Source organism: Callospermophilus lateralis, chromosome 18, assembly GCF_048772815.1.
Source record: "Callospermophilus lateralis isolate mCalLat2 chromosome 18, mCalLat2.hap1, whole genome shotgun sequence".
NCBI classification, from domain to species: Eukaryota; Metazoa; Chordata; class Mammalia; order Rodentia; family Sciuridae; genus Callospermophilus; species Callospermophilus lateralis.
The window spans coordinates 655-14,542 of record NC_135322.1 but is presented as its reverse complement, the minus strand read 5'-3'; the positions used below and the strand labels follow the sequence as shown (position 1 = coordinate 14,542).

The window sequence follows — 13,888 nt, the reverse complement described above, 5'->3', positions numbered from 1 at the left end:
TCCACCTCCGTCCTCCTGCTCCCCTTTCTCTAGTGGTCTTCCTTCTATTTATTTATTGTTTTGTTAAACTGGTGGTTTGTAGACAGACATGGAGGGGGGATTCACTGTGGTGTGGTCGTATATGTACTTAGATGGTCAGTTTTATTCTGCAGTTCCTCCCTTTTCCCATCCCTCCTCTCTCCCCCTACACCCCCTTCTATTCCACTGACCTCCTTTCTATCTTTATGGGATCTCCCCATTTTATATTTCCTTATTTACCTCTAGTTTTTGTGTATAAGATAAAACATTTGACCTTGGCTTTCAGAGTCTGGCTTATTTCACTTAGCATGATGTTCTCTAGTTCCATTCATTTACCAGCAGATGCAGTAATTTCATTCTCCTTTATGGCCAAGTAAAACTCTGATGTGTGTACATGCCATGCTTTCTTTACCTGCTCATCTGTTGACAGACACCTGGGAAGGTTTCATAGCTTGGCTACTGAGAATTGTGCTGGCTTAAACATTGATATGGCTGTATTCCTATAGCATGCTGATTTTTGTTCTTTTAGGTAAATACCACCCCCCCCCAAAAAAAAAGGGTGGGAGGAAGAGCTAGATCATGTGATGGTTTCATTTCTAGTTTCTTGAGGAATCTCTGTACTGCTGTCCATAGTGGTTGGTTGCACTCGTCTGCACAAACAACAGGTGAGTGTACCTTTCTCCCTATCCTCACCAGAGTTTGTTGGTTTTTGTATTCCTGATGTTTGCCCTTCTAACTGGAGATGAAATCTTAATGTAGATGTGATTTGCATTTCTCTGATTGTCAGGCATGTTGAACCTTTTTTTTCCCCATGTTTTTTGGCCATTTGTATTTTTCCTTTTGAGAAATGTCTGCTTAGTTCTTTCACCCATTTTTGTGTTGAGCTATTCATTTTTCTGTTGTTACATGTTTTGAGTTATTTATATTTCTGGATATTAATCCCTTGTTGGAAAAGTAGATGGAAAAGACTTTCTCCCATTCTGAGGGGCTCTCTTCATGATCCTATTTCCCTCACTTGTCAGAGCATTTTAATTTGAAGGCATTCCACTTATTGCATCTTGGTTTTATTTTTTGAATTTTATGGATCTTGTTGAGGAAGTCAGTGCCTGCCCTGCACCAATATGTTGGAGAGTCAGGTTTCTATGAGCCCAATCTACTTTTCCACTGACTTACATCTTCATTTTAGAAATCATTTATCTTGAATTGATTGATCTATAATAAATAGCATTTTACATTTTAGTTTTCAAGTGCTCTACAGCTTCTGCCAAAATAATTCATTGTTCATGAATGTGGTAATGCATTTAAATGATGATAAGATGAATGTAGAATAAAAGGAATTGGGTCTTATGAAAATAGTGTACCCGTTGCCTTAAATTATATACATATTTTAGACTGGGATTTGAACTCAGGACTTCATGTATCCTATGTAAGTGCTCTACCCCTATAAGTGAGCAACATCCTCACTTCTCTTTTTGAGAGAGGATCTTGCTAAATTGCCCAGACTGGCCTCAAATTTAGAATTTTCATTTCTCTGTCTCCCTAAGTAGCTGGGATTATGATGGTGTATACTACCGTACCCGGGTCCTCTCCTCTTTCAGTGGAATACCTGCTACTTCCATGCACTTTATGGTGGCTGGTACAGAGCAGGCAGGGGTGCTGGATGGCCAGGGACTTCTGCCCAGAATTCAGTGAAGCTGCTGGGGCCTACTGTACCAGGTGGAGGGTGGTGGGTGAGGCAGACTGTTGCTGCCTCCACCCAGCTCAGGTCAGTTTCCCTGAGGTGGGTTGTTGGGATGGAAGGCTAGAGAACTAGGGGCTCTGAGTGAGTGACCACCAAGGCCAGTATTCCTCACCATCTGTTGTCCCTCCTGTTGGCTCTGACCCTCCTCCAGACCCCTCTTCCAGGCCTGCCTTTCTTCTCCTGACCCCACCCCATCCCCCAGACCACATCCTCCATAGACTCTGCCTAGACCCCTCCCCCAAGGCCCCCACATCTCTTCTCCAGATCCCTGCCCTGTCCAGACTGTGGCCCTCCTCCAGACCCTACCCTGTTTCCAGGCCCTGCCTCTCTCAGCCACAGCTCAGGGCACTAATTGACAGTACATTTGCAGTGGTGCACAAAATAGCCTGTTGAATAAACATTGACATTCTACATGGATGAAATATCTTGACTATATCAGGCTTTGATGGAACATGAACTGAATTTAGGAAAGTCACCTTTTTTTTTTTATCTAGATCATAAACATTTGAAATAAAATCAGAATTTGTGAAAGGTCAGGTAACACTTAGCTGTGAGACCTAATGATCCCAGGGTCTTTTCCAGTGGGAGATCTCCCAGCAGCAGTTCCAAATTTGCTATGCTAATGGATCAATTGAGTTTTCTTAATTTAGTTGTTTTGCAATGTCTGTATTTCCTAGGAAATACCCCATGTCCACCAGGTTTTCAGTTCTTTTTAATTTTCTACAGAATTCTTAATCCTGTGAACTTCTGCTGTTTTCCCTCAGCAATATTTTTAAAATATGCTTTTTGCTTTCTTGGTTTTCCATTGAGAAACTTGTCTTGTTTGAAAATTCTCATGATAATCTTAAATGATTTTAATTATTTTCTGCTTATTGAGATGTCTTTGCATACTGGGTATGCAGCTCATTGACAGAGCACTTGCCTAGCAATTGAGAGGCCTTGGGTTCCATCCCAGCACCATACACACACACATATATTTTTACACACACACACACACACACACACACACACACAATGTCATTTGCTAGAACTCAAGCATCAGAGGTATCCAGAGATATGTTCAAAAACATTATGTATTTACACACACACACACACACACACACACATATATCTCACAATATCTCTTCCAGATTTAGATGAAATTTTTCTAAGAAAAAATTTCAATGTCAACTATTATATTGCATGATTCTTTTTTTTTTTAACCTTTTTTAATTTTTATGTGCTTTTGAGGATCTAACTCAGGGCCTCGCACATGCTAAGGAAGCACTCTATCGCTGAGCCACAACCCCACATGATCCTTTTTTTAATATTTATTTTTTAGTTGTACACAGTACCTTTATTTTATTTTATTTATATGTGGTGCTGAGGATTGAACCCAGGGCCTTGCACATGCTAGGCGAGTGCTCTATCACTGGGCCGCAACCCCAGTCCCCTGCATGATTCCTTTTTTTTTTTTTTTTTTAGAGAGAATTTTTTAATATTTATTTTTTAGTTTTCGGCGGACACAACATCTTTGTTTGTATGTGGTGCTGAGGATTGAACCCGGGCCGCATGCATGCCAGGCGAGCGCGCTACCGCTTGAGCTACATCCCCAGCCCATCCCCTGCATGATTTTTAAAACCACTGTAGATGAAGTTTCCTTAGGATCCAAGTCATTACAATGTGTAAGAGACAAGTCAATAGCTGAGTTGTGTAATTAAGAAATATTTTTTACTAAAAATAAATTTTTAAACAAACATTTTCTTTTCTATTTTTCAATTTAGAAAGCATATCCCTATGTCTTATTAAAGTTCTACATTTGTTTATTTTTATGTGGTCCTGAGAATCGAAGCCAGTGCCTCACATATGCTAGGCAAGTGCTCTACCACTGAGCAACATCCTCAGGCCCTAAAGTTTTACATTTATAAAAAGTTGTTTTCTTATTCATTGCAAGCAAGGGATTGGGTCTTCTGATGAGCATGATGCTTTGTATGTTGCCAGGAATTCTTGTTGGAGAACTCTGTTTGTGTTTTGTATCTGTTTGAAGTATCATTGAAAATATACCATTATGTTTTGAGTTCAGAAATTTGAATTTCTTCTTTTGAGGTTATATGTTTATTAACACTAAGAGTTATTTCATGTGAAGTGCCATAATTACATTTTATCCTAATGATTGTGCCCCTATGTGCTTATAAGTTGGCTTTTAGAGCAGAGTTGAGTATATTGCACATCTGCTGGGTTTATTAGAAAAGTACATACACTTTTTATCATATTTAAAAAGCTATCATATTTAAAATATTATCATATTTAAATTAGTAGAAGCAGAGGTTAGATATGTTAGCATTGTAAGCTGAACAAAGTGCAGGTTTACTTTAATTATTTTTGGGAGGTTGATATAATGGCTTCTTCCCTGTTGTATTCCTGCAATGGTTGTCTGTGATCAGTTGTGTGGCCTGGAGAGTTTTTGTTCGCACTGGGTGTTGACCTCAGGGCCTTGTATGTGCTTGGCAAGTACGTAGCTACATATATCCCTAGCCCTTTTTAAAATTTAATTTTGAGACATGGTCTTGCTGTATTGCCCAGGTGAGCCTCAAATGTATGATCCTCTTGCCTTAGCCTCCCAAGTAACTGGGATGACAGGCATGTGACTGGCATGTCCTTGTGCCTTGTGCATGCTAGGTGAGCTCTCTACCATGGAGCCACAACCCAGCTGGAAATGTAGTCATGTTTAAAGTTTTATTTGAGTATCTTTATCTTTATACAGAAATTTCAAAGGAAGCCTCAACCTGACTTTGCCCTTGTGATGACTTAGGTGCACTATCTCAGATGTATTAACATCTTAGACCATTTGTCATGAAGAATCAACACTAGTATGCTATAAATAACTGAAGTTGTATTTCCTCTGGATTCTCAGTTCTGCCTCTTCCTGTTCCAGGACCCCATCCAGGACCCCAAATGACATCCAGTCAACATGTCTCTGTAGACTCCTCTTGGGGTGACAGTTTCTCTGAACTTCCTTGTTCCAGTGACCTCGGCACATGGGGAGGACCTGTCAGGTATTTGTAGATTGTTCTACTTTGGGGTTTACTTGTTTTTCCTCACATCTAGACTTGGGCCATGGTCTGGGGGAAGCAGTCACAGAGGTGGAGAGCTGCTCTGTCATCTCAAGCCCTCAAGGTGAATGTCACCTTAGTACTGAGTGTGCTCAGCTGGCTGGGGAGTGCCTTTCAAGTTTCCATGTTTTTCTCATATTTATCCTGGGGCTGTGGGTCTGGGGCAAGCAGGTCACAGAGGTGGAGAGCTGCTCTGTCATCTCAAGCCCTCAAGGTGAATGTCACTTTAGTGCTGAGTGTGCTCAGCTGGCTGGGGAGTGCCTTTCAAGTTTCTGACTGTGGAGTTACTGTTCTCTGCATGTCCCTATTGTATGTGTTTCTGGAGGAAGTCATTATAGAGGGCCCATACTTAAGGAACAGGGAGTTAGCTGCACCTCCTCGATGGCCTTGTCTGCCTTAGTTATGTGGTATGCTTCTTCACAAGAGGTTTCTGCACAAGAGAATTGCATGTTGTAAATAATTTATCTCAGTCTATAGCTTTTCTTTTTGTTCTGTCTTTCACAGAGTATACAATTTAATTTTTTCATGTGATGCTGGGGATTGAACCCAGGGCCTCACATATGCCAGGCAGGTGCTCTACCACTGAGCTATAGCCCATCCCTTTAAAAATCTCCCAGGCTGGCCTTGAATTTGCAATCTCCCTGCCTCAGCCTTTTTTTTTTTTAGAGAGAGAGAGAGAGAGAGAGAGAGAGAGAGAGAGAGAGAATTTTTTAATATTGATTTTTTTAGTTTTCGTCGGACACAACATCTTTGTTTGTATGTGGTGTTGAGGATTGAACCTGGGCCGCACGCATGCCAGGTGAGTGTGCTACCGCTTGAGCCACATCCCCAGCCCCCCTGCCTTATCCTTTTGAGTAATTAGGATTCTTGGCATGCAACACCACACTTGGTAAAAATTTGATTTTATAAAGTCCATGCTATCAATATTTTCTTCTGCCAATTTACTTTTAGTATTGTGTGTTAAAACTCATCACCAAGGGCTAGGGATGTAGCTGAGTATTGTAGCTGAGGTTGTATGTAGCTGAGGTTGTCCACCATGTGTGCTGCCCTGCATTTGGTCCCCAGTTCCAGAACACACACACACACACACACACACACACACACACACACAACAAACACATAGTATCACTAAGATTACATGGATTTTCTTCTGTTTCTCTTTAATTTTTTTTTCAAATTTTAGTTATGGATGATTATGAGTCAATTTTTGTGGAAATTTTGGTTTGCATATACTTTCATTTCACTGAATATAGTTTTCAAAGCTTGTTAAATCACCACTTTTTGACAAATAGTGTTTAATGGGTTTCATTTCCATTTGAATTTCCAAAATCATGTGCCAGGTTTCTCTTCTTGCAACTAAAAGGCTCAGGGGCCACTCCAGGTAAACTGGGCTGACTGGGCTGTGCAAAATGACCACACAAGAGATACAAATACCTTTTTCTTTGGGGTCGTTGTGACGGCTCCTCTGACCTTAAGGGTCCTCAGGAAGAGAGAGAGAGAGAGCATGCACTGACCCCTTTTATTGAGGAGAAGCTATTCAAATGAGGCAAGGGGTCAGGTTTCAGGGGGCTGAGTCTAGCTTCATGATGTCCACTGTCAGCAGGTTGACTGACACCTGGGTAGGCCACACCCAAGGACACAGTAAGAGAAGGGGACCCACAAAGCACTTCCATGGAAGATTCTACCCAAAACAGGGCAAGGGTTATATCACAAAGGAACAGGTGAGCGTAGGTCCACCCATGGGCTGTAGCAAGACAAATCCATGCCCCAGACACCGACCCTCGAACCCAAGAAGGTGGGGAAAGCTCTGCCACATTTCTGTGACTGAGCGCCTCAGCACCCAGCGGGGGAGTGTGACTCAGTCACGTCAAAGTTGGTCTCCCACATAGTTGCCTCCTGGACTCCCAGCCCCTGAGCAGACAGTGGTAGTAAGCAGGAGGATGCCCACTTCCTGGGCCCCTGCTTGGCCTCCCTAAGGTCCCCGCCTGGCCCCTCAGCACCCTGTATCAGGGGCTGCACCTGAGACCAGGTCTCTCCCTCTTCCCAGGCCAGCTGCCCCTCTCCAGGACTGACCACTAGGCCAGGACCAACTCCACACAGGCCTCACTCCCAGGATGGAGGCTCGAGCCCCAGGACGGCCTTCCTGTTCACAGCACTGCCTGCCCCTGCCCACAGCACAAGCTGCACTCTGCCACCATGACCACAGGGACCCCAGGACAGAGACTCTCAGCAGCTGGCAAGCAGAGCCGTGTGCAGCTGCAGGCCACCTGTGTGGGGACCTCCAGGAGCTCTGTGCTGAGCCCTTTGGAGTCGGGGACTCAATGTTCTATGTCACTCTTAGCATGTGCATTTGAGGAGGGCAGCGTGGAGCCCCTGTGCAGGGACAGTGCGCAGGGGCTTCTTGGGGTTATGCAGGGAGTTCACATTCCACATTACCTCCAGCCTAGGTACATCCCTGAAGACCCAGAAACAGATGCTGGAATGAAAACTTGTGTGTGAACATTCACAGCAGCACCATGCACAAGGGTCAGAAAGGAGAAGTAACCCAGTTGTCCACTGAGGAGGAATGGGGAACAGGACGAGTCCATCCACATGATGGAATATTACTCAGTCCTGAAAAGGACTTCAGCTCTGACACATGCTACAAGTGGGACGGACCTTGAGACCTGGGGCTCGGTGAGAGAAGCTGACACAGTCACATAGTGTGGATTCCATGGGCAGGACCTATCCACATCAGGCCATCGAGACACAGGCAGTGGGCAGGTGATGGGGCTGGGCAGGGGACTGGGTACTGCTGGAGTGCAGGTGCCTTCCAGGGGTAAATGGGCTATTTGGAAGTAGAGGCGCTGGGCGCCCAGTGCTGTGAAGGCAGCTGATGTCCGGCTTGATCCCTGGCTGATGGACTCATGCATGTCCAGCATAGCTACAGCCCATGCTCAGGTTCCAGCTCTCAGTGACCCAGCACCAAGTGGAGGCAGAGAGGCCAACCTCAGAGACACCAGTGTGGCCACACGTTCTGGGGAATGCAGGTGACCTGTGGGGACCTTGGAGAACACACAGGGGCATTACAAGCTGAAGCTGGGTGACGCTGGACATAGCATGGGGCAGTCCTGGGGGGGACCACATCCCAGGGCAGCAGCTGCACAGATGACGTTGAGGTGGCCACATTTATTATCAGCTGTGAATAGCGGTCAGGCAGGGAGTGCCCTGCCAGAGCCGAGCCTGGCCTGACCCCAGGGATGGAGGCCTGGCTCAAGCTGCATTGGACGGTGGGATTCCTCAGCCAGAGAAGTGGCAGGATGCAAGGCCTCTCACCCCCAGGCCCAGGACCTGCGGGAGGAGAGGGTGGAGGTGAGTCCCTGGGCACAGCTGAGTCTCCCGGCAGCACCAGCCACGGCAGTGCCAGCCACACCAGCTTCCTAAACCTCCCGTAAACGTCTCTGTGTACAGCAGGGCACATGGGGCCTTGGGAGGGCTGTTTTCCAAGACAGATGTCCCCATGGATGCTGCCAAGCCCGCTCCAGTCCCCTAGGTCAAGATGCATTACACCTGGCCGAGCAGACATGGCCGGAGCCAAGCTGAACCTGGCAGGGACACCCCACTGACCTTGAAGACGTGTCCTGCCTGCGGCTCCCGCAACAGCTGCTCTGGACTCAGGCTGTCCGCTGCAGAGGTCATGTACAGGTCGGAGTAGTCAGCCCCCCCGAAACAGCAGGACGTCACCCTGGACACTGGCATCTCCAGGGTGCACAGCCGCGTCCCTGTGAGTAAAGCTCAGGTACATCCCTGAAGCCCAGCCACCCATCTGCTGCTGGACCCCAGGTGGCCTGACTGTGCCCACTCCCCAGTGGGGCCCTGGGCCAGCTGGTTCTCCCTTGCACCTGCAGCACTTGATCCCCAAGTCTGCCCTTCCTCATGGACTGCAGGGGTCAGCAGGGCCACCTGGAGCCCAGGAGCTGGAGAGGCCAGTCTCCTGGAGGGAGATGGACACATTGTAAGAGGTTGGTCCTGTCCACATTTGCACCCCAAAACCTGTGAGTGGGACCTGGTGTGGGAACAGGGTCTCTGCAGAGGTCGTTAGTGAAGGGTCCTGAGATGGGCTCCTCCTGGGTCAGGGGGCCCTCATGCAATGGCCATGTCCTCCCAAGAGACAGAGGAGGGGACACAGACCCAGAGGAGGAGCCCCGTGGAGACAGAGGCAGAGACTGGAGTGAGGGGCCACCTGGAGCCCAGGAGCTGGAGAGGCAGGAGGAGCCTCTCTGGAGCTCATGGAGGGAACTGGACACCATGGTAAGAGGTGGGTCCTGTCCACAGTTGCACCCCAGAACCTGTGAGTGGGACCTGGTGTGGGAACAGGTCTCTGCAGAGGTCATTAGTGAAGGGTCTGAGATGGGCTCCTCCTGGGTCAGGTGGCCCTCATGCAATGGCCGTGTCCTCCCAAGAGACAGAGGAGGGGACACAGACCCAGAGGAGGAGCCCCGTGGAGACGGAGGCAGAGACTGCAGGGAGGGGCCACCAGCCCAGGGCCACCTGGAGCCCAGGAGCTGGAGAGGCAGGAGGAGCCCCCTGGAGCCTGTGCAGGGAGCTCAGCTTGTGACCCTGGTCCAGCCTCCGCCCTCCAGGGTGGGAGAGGACAAGGTCTTGTAGTTTTCAACTGCTGGTTTGTGGTCATTTTCTACATCAGCCCCTGTGTTCCCTGCACTGCCCATCTGCACAGGTCCCCCTGTAGCTGGACAAGCAAGTGGTCCCACTCCTGGACCCTGAACACCGTGGCACAGAGCACCCCATGGCCCCTCCTTGACCGACTGCCCTGTGCACACACCTGTCTCGGCGTCCATGCGGATCACCCTGCCTCCATCAATGCAGGCCACCCAGAGTGTCCCCGTGGTGTCCATGAACAGCCCATCTGGCATGCCTTGCTCTGGCTCCAGCTGGCACACCAGTCGTGGGTTTGCTGCGGCAGGACAGACAGAGGCGTGTGGCCCCTCACTGCCCAGACCAGGGGGTGACATAGTGTGGCCTCAACAACGTGAGGGAGTGACAGACCCCGTGGTGCATCTGGGACCCCAGGAGGGGACTCAGGAGGGTGTGGGGGGCTGGCCATAAAAGGCCCTCCCCGAGAAGGGCATGGGGGGCTGGCCATGGTTGGTCCCTCCCAGTGAGGGCTTATGGGGCTGGCCATGGAGGCCCGTACTTCAGGGAGGATGTGGGGAGCTGGCCATGGAGGCTCCACCCAGTGAGGGTATGGGGGGCTGGCCACAGAGGCCCATACCTGAGGGAGGGCGTGCTGGGCTGGCCAGGGAGGCCCCACCCAGGTAGGGCATGGGGGCTGGCCATGGTGGCCCCACCCATAGAGGGTGTGAGGGGCTGACTACAGAGGCTCCTACCCCAGGGAGGGTGTGTGGGGGGGCTGGTCACGGTGGCCCCATCCAGGGAGGGTGTGGGGGCTGGCCATGGAGACCTTCCTCTGGGGAGGGCATGGGGGGCTAGCAACGGTGGCCCCTACCCAGGCCTCCAGTCTGCACGTCGTAGTCATAGGACCGCACAGAGTAGTCCAGGCCGTCCACGTGGTAGAGAGTGTGATGGTCCAGGGACCAGTCCAGCCCGTTGGTGATGCCCAGCTCGTCCAGCTGTCTGACCACGGAGCAGTCAGCACAGAGTGTGTACAGGGAGCCCTGCCCCGGCTCCCACACTCCTGGGGCGGACGCCTCTGGCATGGTGCCTGGAGAGAGTGGAAGGTCAGTGGGCAGCACCCCACCCTGTCCTGCCCACCCCACACAGACCCGCTGTGCAGAGCTGTGGTCACCCTCAGTCGGGGGACAGCAGGCAGGATGGCCCTCAGGCGGCATCTGTGAGTGAGCCTCTGTGCTGGGCGAAGGGGGGACCCCAGGGATGTTCCACTGGGAAGAGTCCTGCTCAGGCAGAGGTGCAGGGCCCTCAGCCGCACGGTAATGGCCTCTGGCCACTGCCCCACCCTGGCTGCTTCGACCCTCCCAGGGTCCTCTCTGGGCAGGGATCTGGGAAGAATGACATGGAAGCCATGGGCTTTGGAGCGGGAGGGAACCTGTGGGCTGCCCAGCATCTGCATGGCCCCCGGGGGCCGCTTGCCAGCAGCCTGGGGAGGGCTCCTGAGGTCCCCACCCAGCCGGCACCCGCCATGACGGGAGGCTCTGCAGGTGGCCTGGGCCAGTCCTTTCAGCAGCCCACCTGCCACAAACCTCCCGGCGGGGTCCACCTTCCCGTCGTTGAACCTGTTGTGGGGCTTGTCCCTGTCCAGCCAAGCCGCACACTCCACCTGCCCCTTCTCCGAGTCCAGGAGGCCAAGGCAGGTGCCAGAGGCCACCACGTAGCTGCCCTCTCAGTGCAGAGCCACACAGCCAACAGGTCTCCTGGGAGGACAGAGGACAGCAGGGTGGCCCGGCTGCTGCTTCTCCAGGAGACTCCACCCACGGGGCTCCCGCCAGGAGGCACCATCAGGGTACAGAGCACATCTCAGCACAGGACCAGTCCTGCTGGGCCTGCGTGGACCACCTCTCTGCACCCCCTCCCCACGACGGCCACCACAGGGCCTCCAGATGGGACTGGAGGCTGCCAAGCCTGCCTGCAGGGCCACCAGGACTGCAGGAGTGGAGAGCGCTGGCCTCTCCTCACGTCAGTGCCAATGTGAGAGCTGCGGGTGCCCCTGAGCCCTTGGGTAGGACGCTGGGCCTGGGGCAGGCTCCACAGGAGGGCGCCTGAGGCCAGACACAGACTTGGGGCCAGCCCTGATCTGCAAGGGGGACAGTGGCACCTGCCCTTGGGGAGGGGGAGGGTGAGTGGGGGATGCTCCCAGAGTGCTGCTTCTGCTCCTCAGAAAACCCACAGGGGTCAGCAGTCCACACAAGTGTGCAAGCCCCACAGACACACAGGTACCTCCCAGGTGTGTGAATCCACAGGGGCCATCAGCCACACAAGTGTGCAAGCCCCACAGGCACACATGTACCTCCCAGGTGTGTGAATCCACAGGGGTCTCATCCACACAGGTGTGCAAGCCTCTCAGACACACAGGTACCTCCCAGGTGTGTGAATCCACAGGGGTCAGCAGTCCACACAGGTGTGCAAGCCCCACAGACACACAGGTACCTCCCAGGTGTGTGAATCCACAGGGGTCAGCAGTCCACACAGGTATGCAAGCCCCACAGACACACAGGTACCTCCCAGGTGTGTGGGTCCATGCACACACATGAGCCTGGAAAATGCACAGTCACCCCCACCCTAGCTCCTGAGTCAGGACAGGTGCATGTGTGGCATAAGCCGGGGTCAGAGCCAGGTGCGGGCTCCACACAGCAGCCAGGAGGAAGTCAGTGTTTCCAGGATTTAACCTGGATGACAGCAAGCCCGGCTTTGGTCCTTCCAACTATAGCTATACACCAGGACTTCCCACCCCATGGTTCTGTCCTGTGCCCAGGGTGTGACAGTCCACACTTCGGGGGCTCTGGAGTAGGGGGACAGGTGCTGAAGAAGCAGGTGCCCCGGCTGGGCCCCTGCAACCCTCAGGCCACGACTGATGCTGGACACCTGTGGCAAAGGTACCAACGAGCCCTAGGACCTCAGGGACATGGGTCCACAAGCAGGCAGGACAGCTTCAAAGCTAAACGAGCCCCAGGACTTCAGGGGACACGGGGCCCTGGGCACATAGGATGGTCTCACAGCTCCCTTCCCAGGAGCACCTGGATCTCCAGGGGACCCATACTTCCCTCAGGCCCATGTTCTGCAGGCCCCAGGCCCACTTCCTCTGGCCCAAAGTCTCCACCTCTCAGACCCACTTCCTTTGTCCCACCCTCTGCAGTCCCCCAGGCCCACTTCCTTTGTCCAACCCTCTGCAGCCCCCCAGGCCCACTTCCTTTGTTCCACCATCTGCAGGCCCCAGGCCCACTTCCTCTGGCCTAAAGTCTCCACCCCCCAGACCCACTTCCTTTGTCCCACCTTCTGCAGCCCCCCAGGCCCACTTCCTCTGGCCCAAAGTCTCCACCCCCCAGACCCACTTCCTTTGTCCCACCCTCTGCAGCCCCCCAGGCCCACTTCCTTTGTTCCCTGCAGGCCCAGCCATCTGCAGGGCCCCAGTTCCACTTAAGTCTGCACCTCCCCAGAGAGTGGGTTCCACCAGCACACAGTCCTGGTGTTGATGTCCACAAACACCAGCTGCCCGGTCTCCTCTTCCCACATGGGACACTCCCCCATCCTGTGCCTGTCCCGGATTACAGCCTCGATCCTGGGGGACGCCATGGCCTGGGAGGAGGACAGGGCTGTGAGTGCCCTGTTCTCTGTCCCATTCTCCTGGTCATCAGGTGAGGGCTGCTGGACCGTGCAGGCTGGGCGCTCCCGGGTGTGTGACATCCTGTGGTCTCAAGGACAGCCCTCTTCTGCTCATGAAGCCTCACCCAGGCAGACAAGGGGATGCAGAGAGGGAGCCGGCCGAGCCCACGCCCCTCCTGGCTCCTCTGTGCCTCGTGTCACTCTGCATGACCCGAGAGGTCGACAGAACGTGCAGGTGCCCTGTCACTTGAAGAGGCACCCCCTGGCAAGGTTCCAGGAGTCCCCCTTTTCCTCTGGTGGCACAGTGTGCCCACCTCCCCCACCTTCCAGGCCCCCCACCTACAGCCTGGGAAGCAGGGGCTGCTAAGCTGAGCCGCGGTCCAGGTGGGCCCGGCTCAGAGGCTGGGGTGGGTGCGATCTGCAGGTGGCTGGCTCCGGAGCACACACCCTGGCCTCTCCGCCCAGGAGACCTCTGCCCCAGAAGGGCTCACGTCTCAATGCTCCTGTTAATTGGGTTGCTGTGATACCCCTGCGCTCCGTGGGACTCAGTTCACAGAGCCCTTCCTGGACAGCACCAGGAGGCCCAGCAGGCCAGGGCTCCCATACTGGGGCGGCTCACGTGCTCCTCAGCCCTGGTCCTGTCCTGCTCGCTCAGCTCTTGGGACTCCACCGCCCTCTGGCCTCAGCCAGCTGAAGGGCTCCACCAGGTGGGGGCGGCAACTCCCTTCCGCCTTCCCCTCCC

At 52.5% G+C, this 13,888-nt stretch overlaps 1 protein-coding gene and 1 long non-coding RNA gene across 2 annotated transcripts; one reads left to right on the top strand and one right to left on the bottom strand.

The window, feature by feature from the left end:
- Positions 1 to 608: 608 nt before the first annotated feature.
- LOC143638214 (uncharacterized) lies at positions 609 to 7,160 on the top strand. The gene is made up of 4 exons (XR_013154566.1): positions 609 to 683; positions 4,674 to 4,794; positions 5,581 to 5,650; positions 6,899 to 7,160. It is a non-coding gene; the product is annotated as an uncharacterized LOC143638214 (long non-coding RNA).
- A 970-nt stretch (positions 7,161 to 8,130) lies between these two features.
- Positions 8,131 to 13,227, bottom strand: LOC143380094 (regucalcin-like). Its single transcript, XM_077105869.1, has 6 exons — positions 12,973 to 13,227; positions 11,059 to 11,206; positions 10,358 to 10,573; positions 9,674 to 9,805; positions 8,458 to 8,612; positions 8,131 to 8,181 (listed from the first exon to the last, which is right to left on the bottom strand). Exons 1-6 carry the CDS (start codon positions 13,225 to 13,227, stop codon positions 8,131 to 8,133), a joined length of 957 nt encoding a protein of 318 aa, XP_076961984.1.
- Between the last annotated feature and the right edge of the window lie 661 nt (positions 13,228 to 13,888).